This window comes from Notamacropus eugenii, chromosome 3 (genome assembly GCF_028372415.1).
Source record: "Notamacropus eugenii isolate mMacEug1 chromosome 3, mMacEug1.pri_v2, whole genome shotgun sequence".
Lineage (NCBI taxonomy): Eukaryota > Metazoa > Chordata > Mammalia > Diprotodontia > Macropodidae > Notamacropus > Notamacropus eugenii.
In genome coordinates this window covers 248,161,049-248,184,500 of record NC_092874.1, presented here as the reverse complement: position 1 = coordinate 248,184,500, position 23,452 = coordinate 248,161,049, and the positions used below count along the sequence as shown (strand labels likewise).

General features: G+C 39.1%; 1 protein-coding gene across 2 annotated transcripts in view; it reads left to right on the top strand.

The window, feature by feature from the left end:
- The window catches only part of PTPRB (protein tyrosine phosphatase receptor type B), a 155,695-nt gene extending 134,324 nt beyond the window's left edge, over window positions 1-21,371 (top strand). For both annotated transcript variants that reach the window (XM_072655372.1, XM_072655373.1), the window contains 11 exons: window positions 967-1,050; window positions 1,158-1,175; window positions 1,571-1,652; window positions 2,344-2,434; window positions 3,953-4,029; window positions 5,485-5,619; window positions 6,756-6,878; window positions 7,104-7,267; window positions 9,715-9,850; window positions 18,395-18,515; window positions 21,045-21,371. In XM_072655372.1, the coding sequence (XP_072511473.1) occupies window positions 967-1,050; window positions 1,158-1,175; window positions 1,571-1,652; window positions 2,344-2,434; window positions 3,953-4,029; window positions 5,485-5,619; window positions 6,756-6,878; window positions 7,104-7,267; window positions 9,715-9,850; window positions 18,395-18,515; window positions 21,045-21,067 (1,054 nt within the window). In that variant the 3' untranslated portion in view covers window positions 21,068-21,371. The remainder of the gene's footprint in view (window positions 1-966; window positions 1,051-1,157; window positions 1,176-1,570; window positions 1,653-2,343; window positions 2,435-3,952; window positions 4,030-5,484; window positions 5,620-6,755; window positions 6,879-7,103; window positions 7,268-9,714; window positions 9,851-18,394; window positions 18,516-21,044) is intronic.
- The last annotated feature ends 2,081 nt before the right edge of the window (window positions 21,372-23,452 follow it).

The following is a 23,452-nucleotide window of genomic DNA, read 5'->3' as shown; positions in this document are numbered from 1 at the left end:
GGAAGACTCATCTTCCTGACTTCAGATCTAGGCTCAGACATTCACTAGCTGTGTGCCTCTGGTCAGGTCTTATCCATGGTTACCTCAGTTTCCTCAAAATGAGCTGGAGAAGGAAATGACAAACCACTCCAGTATCTTTGCCAAGAAAACCCCAAAAGGGGTCACAAAGAGTAGGATATGACTAAACAATACCCTATTTGGTCTCCTTACCTCAAACCTTGCTCCATTCTGATTCATCCCCTATCCAGCTGCCAAAGTGATTGTTCCTGAAGCGTAGGTCTCATCAAGTTACCTCCATGCTCAGAAAATTCCAGTGATTCCTTATTGCCTTGAAGATAATATATAAACTCCTCTGTTTGGCATTTAAAGTTCTTCTCAACCTGTCTCCAACCTGTCTTTCCAGCCTTATTATACTGTCATTCTACAAGCTCTAACGAACTGTGTGTGAGGCATTGTGGGAAGTGCTTAAGGATACAAAAACATAGTCCCTGTCCTCCAAGAACTCGTGTTCTAATAGAGGGAGACAGTTTTCCCTCATTCAACAGTCTACCCAAACTAGTTTTCTTCCTGTTCCTCATTATGGCACTTCATTCCCTGTCTCAGGCGACGTGGTACACCAAAGGAATACTCACTCTTTGAGTAAGAATAGGTTCTAGAGCTGGCTTATGATCATGAACAAGTTGCTTAGTGACAGATCACACTGATTAAATCACAGGTCTCCCCCTACCCTAACCTTTCCACCCACCACCCAACCACCACTGGCCAAAAGAAGAATCTATTGTTACCTTTTTCCCCTACTATGTTATAAGTTACTAGAAGGAAGGATCATCACTTACCTAAATTTTATATATTATCCAATACCTAGCATTGTGATAAGTATACAGTAGGTATTTGATAAACTTTTGTTGCATAGAATCAAATTGTGTATGACAATCAATGTGAAAAGTGTCCTCCCTTGTGTTTCAGCCACGGTCAGGACAGACCCACAGCCAGACTCAGCATCCGTAGGGACAGACCATTGTCAGTCCATTTGAACCTGGGGCAGAAAGGGTAACCCATCATATTTTCCTCCAGATTTTACAAATGTTTTGTGAAAGCTCAGTTGACTATTTTTTTCTGGTGATTCACTCATAATGTTGTTGTTGTTTCTTTTACAGAAACCGGAGAACTTCTAGGTAAGAGAGAAGGAGGAAGGGAGGGAAGGAGGGAGAGAGAGAGAGAGAAAGAGAGAGAGAGAAACTATGAGAGAGAGAGAAAGAGAAAGAATGAGAGGAGTGAGACAGAGAGATGAAAGAGGAGAGAGAAAGGAGAGAGAGAAGGGAGAGACAAAGAGAAAAAGAAAAGAGAAAGAGTGGTAGGGGATAAGAGAAAGAAAGAGAGAAAAAGAGAAGAGAAGAGAAAAGAAGAGAAGAGAGAGAGAGAGAGAGAGAGAGAGAGAGAGAGAGAGAGAGAGAGAGAGAGAGAGAGAGAGAGAGAAACTCCCCATCTGTTAGAATGTGTGCTTTTGAAAAATTGCTCAGATCTGGCCCCTTGACTCCATAACAGTTTGTTGTTATTATTTTAATGGCAGCCCTATAAAAGTTAATCAGTTTGAAGCACACTTCATGAAGCTACAAGCGGATTCCAACTATCTTCTCTCCAAAGAATATGAGGTAGGAATCAAGGCCAAATAGCCATCCAACTTCCAAGGCAGTAGTTTACCCATGCCTTCAGCCTTTCATCTGGGCTCAGATTCTGATTTTGGCTAGGAGTTTGGATGAGTTTTAATACCTCAACAAGACTATTACAGTCTGCATAACTTTCATATTGAGTAATATGTTTGAATGCTGAAGGCTTGACTTGATGCCCCAACCCTGCCTTTTAATATTAGGCAGCTGGGTGGTCCAGTGAGGAAAGCACTGGGTCTGGAGTCAGGTCTAGGAAGTCCAACTCCAGACATTTATCAGCTGTATAACCTTGGGCAAGTCACTTAACCTCTGCTGCCTCAGTTCCCTCATCTGTGGGCTGGATAACCTCTAAGAGTCCCCTGTGCTTTAAATCCTATTTCTTGCCATCTTGTGACTATGGCACAATGTGCTGACAGTTTGGTTTCAGGAAGAGATGAGCAGATTGTAGGAGCCCAAGGAACCAAAACAAGTGGGTCTCTTGTTATTAACACAAAGTGTTCCTTTCAGATGTAAACAATACCATCATTAATTTTGCCCATTAGACCACTTAATTAAATAGCCAAAAAAAAAAAAAGATCCCTCTCCATTTGGCTTTAGATAACTCGGGTGCTTTAAGGTTCATATTCACACCATTTAATAATTTTCCACTTGGAAACTTTCATTTCTGTCCTAACAGGATTTAAAAGAGGTGGGTCGAAACCAATCATGTGACACAGCCTTGTTGCCAGAGAACAGAGGGAAAAATCGATACAACAACATACTGCCCTGTGAGTTTTATGTTGGTTTGTGTAATGCTATCTCCCGCAGCCCAGTTTTCACCTCTTTTTCTGTAAAACAAATGAGGGTGAGGAAAGGAAGTGATTGCTCTCCAAAAGATGACTAGTTGCAGTCCAGAGAGTTTTGGTGCTGAAAAGCTATGACTTTTAAAACGAACTGATTTTCAGGTTGTTTCACTACCCACCGGAGGCAGAGGCAGGAGGAATAATGGGCATTCTGATTATGAGAAGCTACAGCTGTTCCAGTCGCTCAGCTGGGCTGTCATAGCTGATACCGCTCAGAGCCCTAACAGAAACCATGGAACGGTATATTTGATACTTGGCCCAGAAGGCAGCAGGGGCTTTTATGAATGAGGTTCATTCCAACCTTGCCATGGAGCAGACCTCCATGACGAATGAATGGAACAGCTTTGCAGAGGGGTGTCCGTCAGATAGTGCCCTTCATTCACCATTTTTAAATGTGCATGCCCTTTCCAAGAACAGGGAAGTCAACCCCAGATACAAAGATAAACCTCTATCAGAGGTTCATCACTGAGATCTTTGAATGCTTTAAAAAAACAACATCTTTTTTCTCCCATTCGTTATAATTCTTCTGTGCAACATGACTAATGTGAAAATGTGTTTAGCAGGAATGTATGTATGTGTAGAGCCCATATCAAATTGCATGCTGTCTTGGGGAGGAAGAGAAAATTTAAAACTTATGGAAGTGAAAGTTGAAAACTAAAAACAAATTAATAAATTGAAAAAAAAAAGAAATGAGGCTAGCAAAGCAGCAGAAATTAGATATATATTTTTAAAAATTGTTTATATTTTAATATGATTGTACATATATAACCTACATCAGATTGCTCACCATATTAGTGGGGGGGCAGGAAAGAAAGAGAAAGAAAATTTGGAATTCAAAATCTTATAAAAATGAATGTTGGAAACTAAAAAATAAGTAAATATTTACAATTAAAATATTTAATAACTATACTTCAATATAATTGGATTCCTTTGCAATCCTATGTACTTTATATTATACATTAAAAAGCATTATTCTGAGAAGGAATCCAAAGACTTCACCAGATTGCCAAAGTGCTCCATGACTCCTAAAAAGTCTAAAAACCCCTGCATTAGCCTTTCCCTTAAGTTGAAACATATTCACCTTCAGCATCTGATTCTAACTACCCTCTCATTAACTCCCAGCAGCATGAATTCAACCCTAGCCATTCAAACAGCCTGTGCTTTTGTTTAACAAGACAAGACATGGGTCAGCCTGAGGGTGTATCTTCATTCACAGAGGAAAAGAGATTAGAGATGATCTTCTATGTGTATTGTAATATATCTTGTATGTACCTACTTATTTCCATATGGTCTTCTACCCCCATTAGGATGTAAGCTTCTTGAGGACTGGGACTGTCTTTGCCTTTTTTTGGAGCCCCTGAGCTTAGCACAGTGCCTGCCATACACTTAGCATTTAATAAGTGCTTAGGGCCTTACTGACTCTTTCAATAACTTGCTTTCCAGATGATACAACAAGAGTGAAGCTTTCTAATGTTGATGATGACCCTTGCTCAGACTATATCAATGCCAGCTACATACCAGTAAGTGCGAGAATACCCTGTATCCTGGAGTCACTGTGCCCAAAGATAAAGCTTTGATGTACAGCCTTCTTTTAAGAGCTTTCCCCAGTCATGTTTAGTGTTCTCATTTAATGGTCTGCGAATCCTCTCTGTTTTATTTTTCTTTAAAGACTATGTCTGATTGACTAACAGTGCCTGATTGCCATAAAATGAATGGTGTCCAATTCAATCAGTGCTAAATCCCACTTTCTGGGATTGCTGTAATCACATCAGATCATGGTTATCAGGAGCCAAGGACACATTTCCAAAGGTCGTTCTCTCTCTCTATCTCTCTCTCTTTCTCTCTGTCTCTGTCTCTCTCTCTCTGTCTGTCTCTGTCTCTGTCTCTCTGTCTGTCTCTCTGTCTGTCTCTGTCTCTCTCTCTGTCTCTCTCTCTGTCTCTCTCTCTGTCTCTCTATCTCTGTCTCTGTCTCTCTCTGTCTCCGTCTCCGTCTCTCTCTCTCTCTCTCTCTCTCTCTCTCTCTCTCTCTCTCTGTCTCTCTCTCTGTCTCTCTATCTCTGTCTCTGTCTCTCTCTGTCTCCGTCTCCATCTCCGTCTCTCTCTCTCTCTCTCTCTCTCTCTCTCTCTCTCTCTCTCTCTCTCTCTCTCTCTGTCCCCTTAGCCATCAGCCCAGTGAGCAAGGCACCAAGGAGGCCATGACTCAGTCTGTCAGTGCAGCTAGCCTGACTCTGCTCTCATCCTGTTTCAATTCAATCCTATGAAACTACAGGAATTTCTTGTTTCTCAGACTTAATTCAGGATATGATTCCCTTTTAGGATCTGATTCTGACTCTCTACTCAACTCCCAGCAGCATGAATTCAGCCATCTAAACACCCTGGCTTTCTGCTTAAACAATTGTGACAAAGCATTGTGGGCCTGAGATGGTATCTTCACTCACCTAGGAAAAGAGTAAATTGAGACAGTTAAACAGATTATTGGGTCAAAAGGGTTATTTGTCTGGACACAGTAAAAAGAGACCTGTAGTTCACAATCCTGTTTTTGAGCTATCTAGCTATATGACCCTGGGCGCATCACTTACCCTCACTGGGTATCAATTTCTTCAACAGTAAAATGTTAGAGTTGGCTTAGATCAGTTCTGAAATCCCTGCCTATGTTTTCTAGATGTTTGCCTCAGTTCTCTACTTCCTTTTTAGCCAAGACATGTCCTTGTTTCTTTTTTGTCTTTGTAACCCTGTTCCCTAAATTTTCATAAATGTTTATTGATGAAAGGGGAACTTGTCTTCCCCCAATACTAAAACACTCTGACCTGTGTCCTTCCTTCTTCCAAGCACTTCTCAGGGACCTTGGGGGATGTTTTATTACTTCTTTCTCAGAGGATATAAACATATCGTCCAATCTCCATATGGGTCTGGCCCTTTGTTTAATTCTTGAGAGTCTATTGTTTCTGGACTCACAGACTGTAAATTCATTGCAGGGCAACAACTTTAGAAGAGAATACATTGCTACTCAAGGACCCCTTCCTGGCACCAAAGATGACTTTTGGAAAATGTCGTGGGAACAGAATGTCCACAACATCGTAATGGTGACCCAGTGTGTTGAGAAGGGTCGGGTAAGTAAAAAAAAAATAAAAACCTCCTTGACTTGTCTCACAAATGTCATTTGGATAAAATTCAGCAATTGGGTAAGCATTTAAACACCTACTACGTGCTTAGTGCTAAGACTACAAAGAAAACCAAAACCAATCCCTGACCTCAAGGAGCATTGTCAAAAAAGTTAGAGGGGAAACTGAGCTGGAGAGAAATTGTTATGGGGAGCCCCTCAAAGAATTTTATAATAGAAAACCCCAATAGTATGCCTGAGGTTGTAGACCATATGAGCTATGCTAAGCCCTGAGAATACAAAGCAAGATAGAAATTCTACCCTTCAGTTTGTGACAACCATAACCACTGTACCCATTGCTACAATTGGTAAGGGAGAGAAGGGTCCCCAGTTTAGCAGGACTTTATCACTTTTTATTTATGTCCCCAGATACAAAGTGGATGCATTTAAATGAGCACAGAACTTGGGGGTGAATCACTTATGTGCCCATTTAGGGTCAGAAGAGGGGTTTTTTTGGTTGTTGCTTTGCTTTGTTTTATCCAAATAATAGCTTGAATTCTCCACTTCTCTTTGTATGTGTAAACAGACTGATTTACCAATCTGATCAGAAAAAGTTGCCAACCACTTAACACTCTTAAATCCAAGCTGGGGTCTGAGAATGGGGTATGGGGTGGGGTGTTGTTATACGTTCTCAATATGAGTAACAAAACCAAAAACTTTGTACCTTCCTCTGTCCAACTCCATCCTCTGAATGCAGTTTCCAGAGGGGCCAATCACTTCTAAGGCTTTGTCTAGGGATGAAAGTGAACTAAACAATGACTAGAAAGCCCAAGTCACATTACATTACCCTTGAAATGGAAGATAATAGAAACAAAAGAATGGGTCTGTGTTGTGTGTGTCTAGGGTGAAGACAGGTGCCTTTTCCCCCAGTCATCTGGAAATTCTGTTTACTTTTCCCCATTACTTTTGAGCCTTAGCCATGAAAGGGTTTTCCTTGAGGGATTAGTCTGGTGGAAAACAATTTGATTACTCTAGTAGCTGGTACCAGATACCTAACTCAGAAAGGCACTTTCAGGGTCCAAAGGGCAGATTCACCAGGGACACATATTCCAGGGCTCATTTTTGCCACCCTCTCTTTTTCTCTAGGTAAAATGTGATCACTATTGGCCAGCAGACCAAGATTCCCTGTATTATGGAGACCTCATCGTGCAGATGCTGTCAGAGTCTGTGCTATCAGAATGGACAATCCGAGAATTTAAAATATGCAGTGTATGTTGGGGGTCTTCCTGATCTGACTTTTATTTCTTTATCTCAAATAATTAAGCCTGTGCAAATGAATAGGGTCCATTCATCCTGCTCCTCGTTGAGTATTATCCGATGGACACCTGTAATTCCAGTCTTGCTAAGTAAATGTACTGTTTACTGCATGAATGTGATTGGGGTGTTCAGATGTCTGCTTTGGTTCATTTTTCTCGTTATCTTTACCTCTGACAGGAGGAGCAACTTGATGCAAACAGGCTCATCCGTCACTTTCACTATACGGTCTGGCCAGATCATGGAGTTCCAGAGACCACCCAATCCCTGATCCAGTTTGTAAGGACAGTCAGGGATTATATTAATAGAACACCAGGGGCTGGGCCCACCATTGTGCACTGCAGGTAGGCATCAGCACCAAATTCTAAGCAAAGAGAAGTCATTCCAGGGCCATGTGTAGGAGCTCAAATCAAGGCATAAATATGGGGAAATCTGAGGGTTAGAAGTCCAATGGTCAGGCTAGTCAACTAAATTAGCATATTTAGAGAAAAAACTCTTTCCTAGGTCTCTCAGGACTTTTTAGTCTCTGCCTATGATCCTTTTTTCCTTCTATCAAATACATTTCACATTTTCTTACCCTTTTGTCCTCTAAACTGCTCCATATGAAAGAAGCCTTAGTGACATGTACCTATAATGGGACAATATCCCTTTTCACATGGAGCAGCTTAATGATGAAAAGCACAGTAAAAAGGACAGTGGATGTACCATACACTAATACGGTAAATCCAAATTCTTTTGTCTAGTTTTCCTGGCCCTCCATATAAAGACCCTAGCCTGCTAACTTTGCATTTCAAGTTTATTTGTAAATATTCCTCAGCATTTCCTGTCAGGCCGATCCCATGAACACACCATGAATTTCACCTCCTTGCACTGGATTGTGCTGTGATGTTGACCCCTCTCTGCTCTAAGACTACAAATCCTACTGATTTTGTGGGAAGCATGTAAAGTCTGTTTCACTCCATCCATGACATTTTTCCTAACCTCCTCCTAGGATCATAGCACTTAGAGCTGGAAAGGACACTAGATTTTATAGATGATGAACTGCATCATTTTATAGAGATGAAAAATGGAGGTCAAGAAAGGTTGTCAATTACTCAAAGTCATCCAGATAGGGAATAAACTGAGGTCTTTTGACTCCAAATACAGTACTTGAATGACAGTGTTAATAAATACTTTGTACACAGCAAAAAAAATACAGATATTGTTTTATTTTGGGTTTTTGTTTTGTTTTATCCATAATGAGGTCTATTAGCCACTTCTTTGTCAATTTCCTCTCATAGCAAATTCCTAAATCTGGGAATAATGATTTTCTGCCTCTGTGCCTCAGGGTGCTACCTGATCACAATAATATTTAGTTAACAAGCATATACTATTTCTACTATACTTAGGCACAGTGCTAGGCTCTTGGGAGCCCTCACAGAGCTGTTCCTTAAAGGAAGTCAAGGATTCTATGAAATGGCAGGCATAGGGGAGAGCCAGTGCAAAGACATGGAGATAGAAATTAGAGATGTCCAGGAAGGCTGGTGTGGCTAGACCATAAAGTGAAGGGAGAGGGGTAGATGAGGACCAGGTTGTGAAGGACTTCAAACACCAAGAAGAGGACGACATTTTCAGATCTTTGCTTAAAATAAATTTCTTTAATGATAGGGAGGTATTGCAGTTCATTCAGCAGTGTGTTGGGAAAATCACTTTGGTAATAGAGTCCCTGAAGTTCATTCAGTAGCAGAATGGTATGGTCAGACCTGTGTGTGTTGTGCTCTGGCAGCTCTTTGGAGAATTGATTGTAGTACAGGCCAAGAGAGACCCATAAGTCAATTCAGTCTATCTGGAGAACATAGTGTTTGACTAGTTAATGCTTAGGACACTGATGTTCCTTGATAAAAGCTATTAATAGAGGTATACACATTGTTATCTTTTTAAAAAAGCAAATGTAAAGACACCAATGACACCAATAACCCCAGATTTTCTACCATTGGATTTCATGTGCTATTAATAGAAATACACCAGATCTGTTCCTTATTAGCTCTGTGACTTTAAGTGAGACACTTGATCATTCTGGGCCTCAATTTCATATACAAAGTGAGAATTTTGACCTATATGATCTTTGAGATCCTTTCCAGTTATAAATCCGAAGACTCAGGCTTACATCCTATCTCTTTCATTTGTTCCCTGTATGATCTTATCATACAAGTTACTTTGGCCATCTGTCCTTGTTTCCTTATTTGTAAAATGAGAGGGATTAGACTGGATGAACTCCAAGGTCTCTTCTCATCTCTATGTCTATGATCCTATGAGTTACCAAAGAGCACTTTAGCTTCTGAGGAATGTGCTTGTCATTGGATAATTATTGCTAGACTGAGGATCCAAGGGAAAAGGTCTTTTCAATCCTATAAACAACTCGCAAAAGAAATACAAAATTTCTCCTAGAAATAGTAGGAAAGGCAAAACTGCAACAGATGCACCTGCATGATATCTATACTTGATGAAACGATACTCACTTCCTGACAGAGAGGGGATGAACTTAAGATGCAAAATGAGATGACCAATAGAGGAGTTTGGTTTTTTTTTTTTGACTACGCTTATTTGTTAGAAGAATTTTACTCTTCTTTTTTTTTAAAGTAGGGAGGAGAGAGACAGAGACAGAGAGACACACAGAGAGAAAGAGAGATAGAGACAGAGAATGACTGCTTGTCAACTAAAAAAAGTAAAATAAAATAAGTTACATTTAAAATGAAGACAGAGATTTTTAAAAAATGTCTCATGGTTCACATCTGTTCTCCATCTTTTTCAGTGCTGGCGTGGGTAGGACAGGCACCTTCATTGCACTGGACCGCATCCTGCAGCAGTTAGACTCCAAGGACTCTGTTGACATTTATGGAGCAGTGCATGATCTCAGACTTCACAGGGTTCACATGGTTCAGACAGAGGTAAGAGTTAGAATCTATGCTATGTAGACCACTCAGAAAGTTTGATTATTTCAATGGATTAGGAAGAAAGACAGAGATAAGAAAAACAGAGAATTACATTTAGGTTGCTTGAGGGAATTGCTATTTTTCAGGTTCAATACTGTTGGACTCTGGATAACACTTGTCCTTTCTAGTTGCCTGTGTATATGATAGAAAGCAGTAAAATGGATTGTTTTTAATCCATGCTTTGTGCAGAAGAGATTATAGATGATTTGGAATGAATTATCCACCCATTCAACATGTTTATTGAACATTGATAACAGCTGCTAGTCCCCAGGGGATTCAACACTCCCCCTCCTTCCCTTCTCCACTAATGGATCTCTCTCTTTTGGACCCGTACATGGGTCCCAGATCAGGTTCAGCTCTGGGGGAGCTTAACCTAGAAAAAAAGAAGATTTACTTATATTGGGCTCATGTCTATGTCTCCCCAAACGGGGGGAGAATAAAATATATGCAATATATCATGTTATATTGTAATGTAAATAAGAGATAAAACAACTATTTATTTCTTATACACAAAAGAAAAACTAAACACAAGACAGACATAAGCATGTAGTGACATCAGGATTTAAGCTAAACAAGAAACAGCACAAGTTGCTGCTGTACTCTGCCAGAAAGTACAGCAACAATGAAAATAATTAAAACTAACATTTATGTAGCACCTACTATGTGCTGAGCACTTTAGAAATATTATCTCATTTTTAGCCTCATGACAACCCTGAGAGGTAGGTCCTATTATTTTCCCCATTTTACAGATGAGGAAACTGTGGCAAACAGTAATTAAGTGACTTGCCCAGAGTCACATATCTAATAAGTGTCTGAGGTCAGACTTCTTCACTCTAGCCTAGTATTCTATCCAATTAATGGCAGCTAGATAGATGTTCAATCACTCCTCTCTACTTATCTTGGCTTTCAACTCCCTACTAGTCATTTTGTTCTGTCTTTTCCATTTCAAAGGTCATGTTTCATGGTAGAAAAAAAACAAATAAACAAACAAAACAAAAAAACGTACATGTATAAAATCAAAGTTGAGTGGCTCTGACTTCGGATGTCTTTCTGTCATCTGTTATCGTTGTCTCACCCACCCTAAAGACTTTTCTGGTCCCTTCTTTGGTCCTCTTCACTAATATTGCTAAAACAAACAAAATTCCTTTTTGCTATACTTAATTTTATTCTTGACCATCCTCAGCTTATTCCAGGTTTTAGCATTCTCCATGCCATTCTAATAACCCTATGCCATGCTTTTGAATTCACCCCTTGTTGCCCGCCTTTATCTTTCCATCTTTGGTCCATATCTTTATTTTTCTTTAATACTAAGTTGTTTAATGAATTCCCTGTGCAGTCACAATCTCTTTAGTACTCATCCCCCCTTCTTTTCCTCATTGGAATTGTGTCCTTAGGATTTCATTCGTGAGAACTCATCTCTCCTCTGTTAACTTCCCCTATAGATTGTAATCCATGAAAGTCTACCTATCCTTTCTCTGAGTGCCTTTAAAATCTGTTCTCTTAAAACCCGAGATACTTGTCAAATCATGATTTCATTTCCTATCACACTTTCTAAGATGGAGTGGGTACTGACACTGACATTCCCAGTTATTTCCATGCTAGCAAATGAGTTCTTCTGATCCAGAACAGAGGTTCTGCTCATCATTTCTTCTATCTCTAAAAGTTAAAATTATAATGAAGGTAAATTAAGAAATGCTCTGTGCTCTGGCAGATGGATTGTAGCTTGCATATTTGAAGGCCCCCCCATCCCATGCACATATTCCTCTACACTTCTGCTATTCCAGGTTTATGATATATTTCCTAAACTCTTCGTCTATTTCAGATTTCTAGTAAGTGTCAGATGTTTCTGTCTTAATCAGCTGATCACTTCTCAAACCTGTCTTTTTCATCAGATCCTGTCTTTGATTGTTTGTAGTAATGGAAACTCCACCTGGGCCCCAAAAGTCTTAAGTTTCTTGCCCCAGACTTTTAATCTAGAAAGCATTACTAAAGATTCCATTCTTACAGCATCATTTATTCCCACATGAATTACCAGAAATAGAAAACAGTCATCTGGTTTGACAAACATTGGGCAAACATTCTTCGTCACATCCTAGATTCCTGCCCTGAGAATACAGCCAGCCTCTAAAGTGAATGGCGCATGTCCTGGGAATTCTTTGTCTTCCCTACAGTCATCTTTCTTTGTTATCCATTGTAACCAAGAGAAAAATGTTGCCCAACTAAGATGTAAATTTTCCATATATAGCAATCCATTCGTCTCTTCCATTTTTCTTATGCCCATTCTAATTGAGAGGCATGTGTAGAGGTAACAAGTTAAGAATGACATACAGCATTCATAATATGGGGAATTTAGGCTGACAACACAGTCATCAGGTGTCACTACTGGACCTCCAGTTAAGATGACAATGTGAAAGGTCATGAGGGAACCCAGCTCTCTTGAATAAATTGCAGCAAATATGTGAAAAGAGGCAATAATAAAGAAAAGAAAATAATAAATAAAGAAAATAATAAATAAATAAAAGAAAATAAAAAATAAAAAGAATATAATAAAAGAATAAATAAAGAAATAAAAGAAAAAATAAAGAAAAGAAAAGAAAAAATAAAAAGAATATAATAAAATAATAAAAAAAAGAAAAAAATGGAGAAAAAAGTAAGCTCCTCTATCCAACCCAAAACAGCACAAAAAGAAAACAAAATTGCCAGAAGCCAAGGGATTCTGGGAGAGTCATTACTCTGACTGGGGAGTTTCAGGAAAATTTGTATTCATATAATGGGAATCTTGAAGCCAAATCCTAGCCCTTGTCTGTCAAAACAGAAGCATGGGACAGAGCCAGGCCCTGTAGGTCACTGTGTAGGGAGAAAAGGTCTAGTTATGCACTCCTTAGAATATGAGGAGGCCAACTCAGGAGTGGGAATCCGTGCCAGGACCCTATGAGGATTCCTCCAGCATGGGCTCCATTATGTCACTAGAGCCAATCAAGACCTCAGAACAAGGGCTGAAAAATCTCACAGAGATTGCGGAGGAAGGGAAACTGAGGCTAAATGAGGCTGATCCTCCAGTGGACAACTAGGAATCTGAAAAAAAGAAGAAGCCAGGGATTGATGTGGAAGGTGAGGCCTAGTGCCAGCCACGCCAGTGACTTTGGCACTTAGATTAGAGAGAGTACCCAATCAATCCAAAATTGCCAGAGGAAGACCCAATCTGGGCCATGAGCTTAGAAGTAGAAGTAAACAGAAAAAAACACTAAACACTGAAGAAATGACTTGAGTTAAGAGAAGTCTAAGACGAATAACCAAGATGAAGATAGTAAATTTTACAACTACAAATAAAACCCCAGAGAAGAAAATAAACAAACAAACAAAACATATCTTGGCCAAAAGCTCTACAAAAATAACTAGAGGAAATAAGGCAGAAATATCTAGTGAAATAAAAAATGAAATTAGAATTCAAAAGGTAAAATAATTGAAAGGAGAATAAATAGCTTAGAACAGAAGGTAGAAAAACTTAACTAACTCATTAACTCTCTGAAAAACAGAAGGGAGGAAATATAACTCCTTATGAAATGACAAGAAATATTAGAACAACAACCAACCTGGAAAAGAGTCAAGAAGAGGTAAATTAAGAATCTTCAAACTCCTTGAAAACCATAACTGAATTATGTCCAGAAAGTCTGGACACTATATTTCAAGAAATTATAAAAATATAATCTGACCAGAGGGCCAAGTGAAAATGAAAAAAAAAAGTCCACTGATTATCCCTCTGAAGGAAACCCCAAACTGAATATTAACAGCCCAACTCCAAATCATCCAAGACAAAGAAAAAATAATCTGCAAAGAAAAAGTTCTTGTACCAAGGAACCAGTGTTGAGATCATACAACAAAATATTGGGAAAGAAGAGAAAGTCTTAGGATGTACTCTGCTAGAAGTCAAAAGAAACATTCACAACAAAAAATAAACTTGCCCTAGAAAACTGAATATAAATCCACGGAGGTGGGAGGGGGAGGGAAGGGAACTTTAAAAGAATAAAAGACTTTCAAGCATTCTTAATGAAAAGACCACAACTGAATAGGAATTTTGGGAAACATTTTGGAAAATTTTGGAAAAAAGAAGACTCAAGAGAAATCAAGAAAGATAAAGAGATTTGAGCAAATAGAAGGATCTAAAGGATGGTGAAGTCCTTATACTCTGGTGGGGGGAAGGGTAGGAAGAGGCAATTCTCCCTTCAAAAAAAGAGAAGACCTTACTATTTTTCATATTGCTAGACACTGTGCTAAGTGCTGTACAAATATTATCTCTTTTAATACTTACAACACCCTTCAAAGTAGGTACTAGTATGATCCCCATTTTACAGTTGAAATCAAGTGACTTGGCCAGAGTCACACAGCAAGTGTCTGAGACTTTGGTTAAACTTGGGTCTTCCTGATGCCATGTCCAGAGGGCTATCCACTGCACCACCTAGATGCCCCAAACACAGTATCTGTGTCGCTAACACCAAAAGCTTAATTAGGCAGTCAGGGCAAGAAGGGTATTTCTGTGAGATATATATCATCTCTAATTGTTTGAGTTTTTTGATTAAGAATAAATGAGAAGAATATTCATCTTGCAGAACATTTCTGTGGGCATCCTTTCCCAAGGTATATTCTCAAGGAGAAAAGAAGAGTTTATATTTAAGAAAAAGCACCTTGGTACATATTCTTACTTGCAGTGGCTCAGTCATTTTTCAATTATGTCCGACTCTTTGTGACCCTAATGTGGGGTTTTCTTGGCAGAGATACTAGAGTAGTTTGTCATTTCCTACTCCAGCTCATTTACAGATGAAGAAATGAAGGGTTAAGTGACTTGTCCAGGGTCACACAGCAACTAAGTGTCTGAAGTCAGAATTTATCCCAGGAAGATCCATCTTTCTGACTCCAGGTCTGGCACTCTATCCACTGTGCCACCTAGCTGCCCATATTCCTACTAGCTGCTCCTTTATGAAAGGTATATATTGATGGGCTGTAAAGTTACAAGCCTCATTCACAGGTACTTTGGTAGTTCCAGAGTAACTCAATTTCCTATATAAAATTAAAAATATGAGTCATCTTTTTTAAAAAGTCATTCTGTAACTTCAAGATTGGGGGTGGGGGTCGAGTGGGAAAGAACTTCTCAAATTAGCAACAGGAGGCAGTCATATGTTAGAAACTGTTCTCTGTGAAATTCCCTCCTCTAATTTCTAGGCAGAGTGGGGAGTGCAGCACGCATCACAGGCGAAAAGTGATTTGGAAGAGGAAATGCATGGTGTTGGAATTAAAATTAATGCATATGACTTTGTGAATGATTTGTTATAAAAACATCCTGAGCTAATTATTGTACCACAGGCTGACTTATGAAATAGCTAGGAAAGCTAGGCCTAACTTCCAGGCAGGAACCAAGCATAACATCATCCCATAGAGCTGAGTGTATATGCTGGAAGGGGACTTTGCAGCTTCTCATAATTCCAGTGAGTTTTCTATACTAATTCAGACATATGAGTCAAAAAGCATTTTTTTTCCACTCCCATCAACATGACAGCACCAGAAATACTTTCAAGTTGAGAATAGTGCTAGACTTGGAATCAGAGACCTCAGTTTTCTCTTTTTTTTTTTTTTAATTAGGGATTGAACTGCGTAATCTCAGAACTCCTTTCAGATTCTAAATCTATAACCCTACAAATGCATTTTAACAGGCACACCTCCCTCCATATAGAAAATGTTACTATCAATGATCAGATAACTGGAAGTACTCCTGATGTCATCTAGTCCAATCTCCTGATTTTGTAGAAGATGAAACAGGTCCAGATGGGTTAACTCATCTAGTTAGTGAACTAGGACTGGACCCCAGACTTCCTAATAGCCAGTCTCATTCTCTTTTTATGTCCACTAAGATGCGCTACCTTTTCCCTGCTTTCTAGTGGCTGCAGTCACGTCAATTAACAACAATAAAAACAATAAACCTTTATTAAATACTTTCTCTGTGCCAAACACTGCTCTAAGTGTAAGGCTGAAGGTAGAAACAAAAGGCAAAAATTTCAGTCTCAGTCCTCCAAGAGTTCACTTTCTGGTGGAGGAGACAACTATATATAAACTATATGCGGACAATATGCAAACAACTACATACGCACAATACAAATAAAGTGTTAATGGGAGGTAATCCAATAGGGAAGCTATGGAGGAGAGTGGGAGAGAGAGGTTTCTTGTAGGAGGGAGGATTGAGGATGAATCTGGCACTAAACCAGGGAAGGCAAAAGGGTGGAAGTGGAAGTGAGGAGAGAAAGCACTCTAGACATCGGGGACAGCGAATGAAAAGGCACAGAGCTGGAAGATACAGGAGACCAGTATCGCGGGGAAGGCCAGCGTTGCCTAATCATAGCGTATGTGGAGGTCAGTGAAGTATAAGAAGTCTAGTAAGGTGGGAAAGAGCCAGGCTGTAAAGAGCTTTAAAAACCAAACAGAGGGTTTCCTATGTATCCTGGAAGTAATAAGGAACTACTGGAGTTTGCTGAATACGGGGATGAAAATGGTTAGACCTGCATCTTAGGAAGATCAGTTTCACAGTTAAGTGGAGGAGGGATGCAGTGGTAAAGGACCAAACCAGTATGCTAGAGAAATAGTCCAGGAATGGGGTGTGGAGGGTTTGCATCAGACTGGTGGCAATTTCAGAGAAGAGAAGGGTGTGCACAGGAGAGAAGTTGTGAAGGCAGATTTGATAAGATTTGGAAACACATTGGATATGAGGAATGAGAAATAATGAGTTGAAAATGACACCAAGGTATCTGGAAGGATAGTGATATTCTTGATAACAGAAGAGAAATTTAGAAGAGGATGGTGTTTGGGGGTAAGAATAATGAGTTTTGTTTTGGACGTGTTGAGCTGGAGATACCTGAAGGGCATCCAGTTCAAGAAATCTAAGAGGTGATTCAGGACTACAACTCAGGAAAGATAGATCAATCCAGGTATCATCTGCATAATGATAAAAATTAAACGGAGAGGAGCTGATGAGATCACCTAGTAAGATAACATAGAGAACTGATGATAGTGTGGTAAAGGTGCTGAGGTAGAGTCTGTATTTCCATAACCATCAGTTCCATTTACAAAAAGTTATGTCAATGGGGAGTTCCACTCCTGTGTGTTTCAGCCCCTTGGCAATAAGATAGTATGTGGGTTAGCCTAGAGCAGAGGTTACAACACTCCTGTTATTGTTCAGTTGCGTCTGGCTCCTTGTGACCCCAGTTGGGGTTTTCTTGGCAAAGATACTGGAGTGGTTTGTCTTTTCCTTCTCCAGCTCATTTTACAGATGAGGAAGTGACTTGCCCAGGGTCCCACAGCTAGTGTCTGAGGTCAGGTGAGAACTCAGGAAGATTAGTTTCCCTATCCAACTCTGCCACCTAACTGCCCTGAGTATAGCCCAAGCCAGATGCAAATGTAATCAGGAAATGTTTATCAAAATAGATAAAAATACAGTACAACATAGGTAATGGCCATTTATAGTTTTCTAAGTCAATACATGACCTACAGGGATCTGTTTCTATTTGAGTTTGACACCAGGTCTAGGAGGGGTAGAGGGGAAAGGCTAGCTACATTGGCTGTCTTAATGCAATAGGTATCTGTTTTCTGTGAAAATTGTGTCTAAATGATCTCCTCCTCTCAATCTCTGACTCTTACGTTTGGATTTTGTTTCTTTTTTTTCATTTCCAAATCACTTTTGAGCAGCCATGTAACCTTTCAGTCTGAGGTAAGGTTCAAGAGTTAGGGACAGGTCAATCTTTCATAAGGAAAGGGGAATCCTGTAAAGATAAAGTGTTCTAGAATGGTATTCACCCACTCAGCAGGGGAATTAAAAGAGAACCCTAGAAGCAGAACTGAAATTCTGTGCTCTACATCCCACTTCAATATTAATAATAATAATAGCATTTAGGGGCAGCTGTATAGAGCACTAGCCCTGGAGTCAGGAAGACCTGAGTTTAAATCTAGCCTCAGACACTTTCTAGATGTGTGACCCTGGGCAAGTCACCTAACTCCAATTGCCTCCAAAATAATAATAATTAATAATAAAAGGATTTATATAAAACACTTTAAGGATTACAAATTAGAATTTACACTTTCACAAATATCTCATTTGATGCTCAAAACCTTCCTTGGAGTAGGTGTTGTTATTCATTATCACTACTTTACAGATAAGGAAACTGAGGTGAAGGATCATGCAGCTAGTAAAGTACCTGAGGCCTGCAGGTCCAAGGTGTTATTACCTGTGCCACCTGGCTGCTTCTTTACCATGAGGGGAAGCCTCAATGAAATTCCCTCCTATCTTCACTGGAGGTTGCTTATTTTAATATCTATGGTGTCAAGAAGCATCATCTGTCCTTGGGATTTTGGATGAACTAATGATCTGATTTGCCAACCACAAAGAAGCCTGTTGGTGCAGTCTGAGAATTTTATCTGTTTCTCCCTCTTTGACATCTTTCCTTTTTTTTTCTTTTACAGTGCCAATATGTATATCTACATCAGTGTGTGAGAGACGTCTTAAGAGCCAGGAAGCTTCGTAGTGAACAAGAAAATCCTTTATTTCCAATCTATGAAAATGTGAATCCAGAGTATCACAGAGGTAGGGGGTCCTAATTTCAAGGATTTTTCACAGTTTCCATTTTAAATAGCCTTATGTCTCTACACATCTCAAGATATGTAGATTCTGTATCCAGCTTATCTCACTCATCTCATCCATTCATCTCATCTACATCCTCCACTAGTCAGAATCCTTTCTCACATTTTCATCCCCTATAATTTTTCTACAAATCCCTCCTTCAACCCTCCCCAAGAGGATCTACCCAACATACTGGAGAGCCATCATCGAGGCCAGGGAATCGTCACCATTTTTTTGTGACACAGACCCCTTTGGCAGTCTAGTAAAGCCTATGGACCCTTCTCAGAATATTTTTAAATGATTAAAGGAAATCCTAAATTTCAGTAAGAGGTTATTGAAAGTAACTATGTATTCTTTTTCTCAATGGTCTTTATGGACCCTGGGAAATCTATCCGTGAATCCCAAGTTAAGATGGCCTGATCTAGGTCTTTTTAACATATTGTGGATTACAACAAAATTCCAATTTAGTATCCTTCATTCTTATTAAATGAGGAATCCATCTCTATTTGTAAATCTACATTTCCATGATATTATCTTTATGCATTTAATGGAGATAGGGATGGGGATAGGGAATGGGCCTGTGATAGAATTAATACAGGAAACACTCAGGTGAGGAAATTTCCTCTACCAGTGAAGGTCAGCACATTCTCAGCAATTTATAATCTTAGAGGATTGCCCAGCCCTGAGAAATTAAATGTCTTGCCTAGGGTTACAAAGGCAGTATGTGTCAGAGGAATTGAACCCGGGTCTTCTACCCAATATAGTATCTCAAGGGCTACTGTCAAAATGATGCTTTGTCTGAAAGAGTGACCACCTAACTTTCTCCTATTGACATTTTAATATAGCTTTCTTTTGTGATGCCTTGAGAGGCAAAGAGAGCCTGGTCTTTGAGTTATTAGATGCAAGGAGGGCACTTTTTAATTGGCAGTAGATGTGGGTAGATGTGGTTGTGAAAAACTCTGCATCAGTGGGCAACTGGAAGGGCCTGAACAGAGGGAAAGAGACAATCAGTAGAGTACTGAGGAATGAAGAGAAGGGGATTTATAGTAGAGGCAGGAGAACCAGGGCAGCAATTACAGGAGTGTGTAGGTCACACATTCTCTTGTCTCCATCACAAATTTGTCCAAGGCCATGGTAGTATGGGACTTGGAAGTGTCCTTCCTTGGACAGGATATGCCTGTGAAAAAGAACTGAGAATCAGTATATTTCATGGAATGAAAAAAAGTTTTCTTGGAAAACTGTGTTTATAGAATTTTTTAAAAAACAAAACTGATTTACATGTCAGTGTCAAAACTATGCCGCCATCACTTTTGATTGACATTCCAATGGCCATGACTCTGAATGTTTTCAAATTTTCCTCCATCATTCCCTAACTCTCATACACACCTTACTCTGTGTGGTTGTTCTGAGTGGCTGTATCCGTCCCCCCACGTAACATCTTCTTCCCAACTTTTTGGTGGTTCAGCAATTCCACAAATAATTGTTGTGCCTACTATGTGCCAGGCCCTGGGACACAATGACAGAAATGAAAAAGTCCCTGGAGGCAATGAGCCTCCACAATTATCTGGACAGACTCATGGCCTCCTCTGTTCTGTTCGTTAAACTTTTCAGATATGGCAGGAGCTTCAAGCATGTATACTCTATTACCATAATCTCTGAGGATCCACAGCCATAGCGTGGCATCACTTCAGAACCTTAGCAGAAAATTAAATAGTTAATGGCTTACAAAAAACATAAATGTACTAGGGAGAACCTGTTATTTAAAGAGATACCTTTGTAAATTAGAGTATCCTTTAGAATTGCTATTGCACTAAAACTTTAGGGTCTCCCTGGATTATGCTAAAGATTTGTACCACACACACACACACACACACACACACACACACACACACACACACACACACATATATATATATATATATATATATACACACAAAATCTCATTTGTACTATACACATATAACTTATTTGTACTATATATACATATTATTTCATTTTTATTTATATGTATTATCTCATTTGTACTATATATTATTTATTTGTATTTTAGACGTATTATCTCAATTATACTATATATGTATATTACTTATTTCCACTTTATATATAATCTCATTTGTACTGTACATATATAATCTTATTTGATATATGTATATACACACACATATCTCGTTTGATCCTTACAACAATCTTGTGAAGTAGATACTGTGATTATTTTAATCATTCCCATTTTACAGATGATGCTCAGAGAGATTAAATTACTTATCTATGGTCACAAACCAGGTCTTCCTGGCTCTAGAGCTAACCCTCTCTGGCTTCAGCACACTGCTGCTCCAAAAGCAAGGCTGTAGGGGGAAACAGTACCTAGCTGCCAAGCTTACTTGGCATTCATTAGGTGTATTCATCTTTTTTTCTTAAATAGCTTTTGATTTTCACAGGGAAAAAATAACAAAGCTACCTGCTATCTACTCTAATAACAATTTGTCTTCTTTTCAGATGCTGTCTATTCAAGGCATTAAGAATGTAGCCGAGATCTCTTTGGATCAATTCCCTTCACTGTGTGATTGTTTATGTTAAACTCCATATTCTAGAGAGGTGCCAGATATTTCTGTTCATATTGTGTATAATTTATTAGTCTAGCAAATTTTAAAAGAATCTATGTAATTTAAGTGTAATAGTTCTTATTGTACATAATTTGTATTTTGTGATATTCCTCTGTAAATATGTATTTTTCACAATGTTTAATATTAAGCTTCAGATAATACTATTTTTCCATCCTAAAGTTTTTTATAAATTGTTCTACATAAATGGTTTTAACCTGTATGACGGGAGCATTGGTGGAATGTCTGTGTTGGCTTTTTCATTGTCCCATAATGTCCAGGGGCAATCTTTGGGGGGGTGTCCTTCACTTGTTTGATAATCAAAGAAGTAGAAAAATCTCAGGGTGGATGGCAACCTAAGAGGAAAGTTGTACAGTTGAGCCATCTGAATCCAAGTCTGCATGAGAAATACTAGATGATAAGATTTATCAAGCCGATGCATTCCCAGCAACTTAACTACCAAATAGGGAGCATCGGCAGAGCTCTTTCATCAGCTGTGGCTCCCTGGCCCTCACCATGAATTCCCCAGTGGTCACTTCTGTGTCTGTGTAAAGGTAGACTCATTTACAGAGAGAGTCTTAATCTGAAATGTTGAAGATGTTTAATGGTTTCTGCTTGGAGCAACAGCAGAATTCCACATATAAAGAAAAATGCCCGCAATAACCCATTTTCTGAAAACTCAGTGACCCTAGAAGCATAATAGTGAAGATACCACTGGGGGCTATTCCACCTTGAGTTTATAGATATCAGTGTGTATCTACACAAAAAGTATGTGTATAAGGGGATGACTATCGATAGGTGGCCCCTTTTATATATTACAGTCCTGTTTGAATGTTTATATGTACATTCAGGTAGTCCTCTGATTTATGGGGAGTTATATTCCTGGAAAAGGTGCTTTAAATCAGAATGATGTCAATTTAATCTGATTTTCCCTAAGTAAACAATGTTATAGTGGGGGGGTGGGGGAGGAGAGGAAGAGGGTTACATTTGAGACCTAAGACCTACTATCAACTTTTCATAGAAATGACCACAAATGTCATATTTAATCCACAATTCCAATTGACACTTGTATGGTAAATGATGTATGCCTTATGTACTCTCCAATACAAATGAAGCAAGGTAATACAGTAACAAACTACATAAAAGTGTATTTTATAGGGTGAAGTTATTTCTACATAATATACCAAGTCCTTATCTTAGTTTTCCATAATTTCTTCTTATCTTTAGTGCAACAAATCCTGTAAAATGAACAAACACTTTTGCCAGGATCATCAGATCAGTTCTCTCTCTCTCTCTCTCTCTCTCTCTCTCTCTCTCTCTCTCTCTCTCTCTCTCTCTCTCTCTTTCTCTCTCTCTCCGCTTCTGCTTCTTCTCTCTCTCTCTCTGTCTCTCTCTCTCCCCTTCTGCTTCTTCTTTCTCTCTCTCTGTCTCTCTCTCTCCTTTTTTTCTCTCTCTCCTTCTCTCTCTTCCTCCCTCCCTTTCCATCTTTCTATCACTCCCTCTCTGATTCTGTATGTGTGTGTCTCTGTCTCTCTCTGAAGGGAGGTGGGGGACTTTCTGCTCTATTCACAGATTCATTTGTGTGCTCCCTGCCCTCTGTTTGTCAATATCACCATGTGTATAATTGTCAAAGCGCTCCAAGGGTTGAGAAGGCTCTATTTATATAAATGCACACAAAGCTAGGAAAAGTCTTCCACAGTAATTTGTAGTTCATGTCAGGGAACAAATTGGCCACATTGGAAAGATTGGAAAGAGTAATCAGATAAATACCAGAATGAATTAAAGGATTAAAGGCCTTATTAACATAGGGTTTTGGAGATTTTACAATTTGCCTTTAATTGGCCTACATTCAAGGCTGCATTATATTGTGACATTGTGTCAAGACTGGGAAATAAGGAAGAAAGTATGAGTATATGAGAATAAGTGAAAAGATATAGAGGAACAGGAAACAGTGTTCAGGGTTTCTTAAAGTAGATGGTTTTGAGCTACTATTATTGTCATTTCAGTCACTTGGAATTCCTTATGACTCCATTTGGGGTTTTCTTGGCAGAGATACTGGAGTGGTTTGCCATTTCCTTCTCCAACTCATTTTATAGATGAGGAAACTGAGGCAAATGGAGTTAAGTGACTTACCCAGGGTCACACAGTTAATAAGTGTCTAAGGTCAGATTTGAACTCAGGAAGATGAGTTTTCCTGACTTTAAGCCTGGCACTTTACCAACTGTTTACCTGTTTTTGAAAGAAGGTTATAATCTGGAATCTTTAACTTTCTTTTAGTACATGCCTGGGAGATTTCATCTTAGT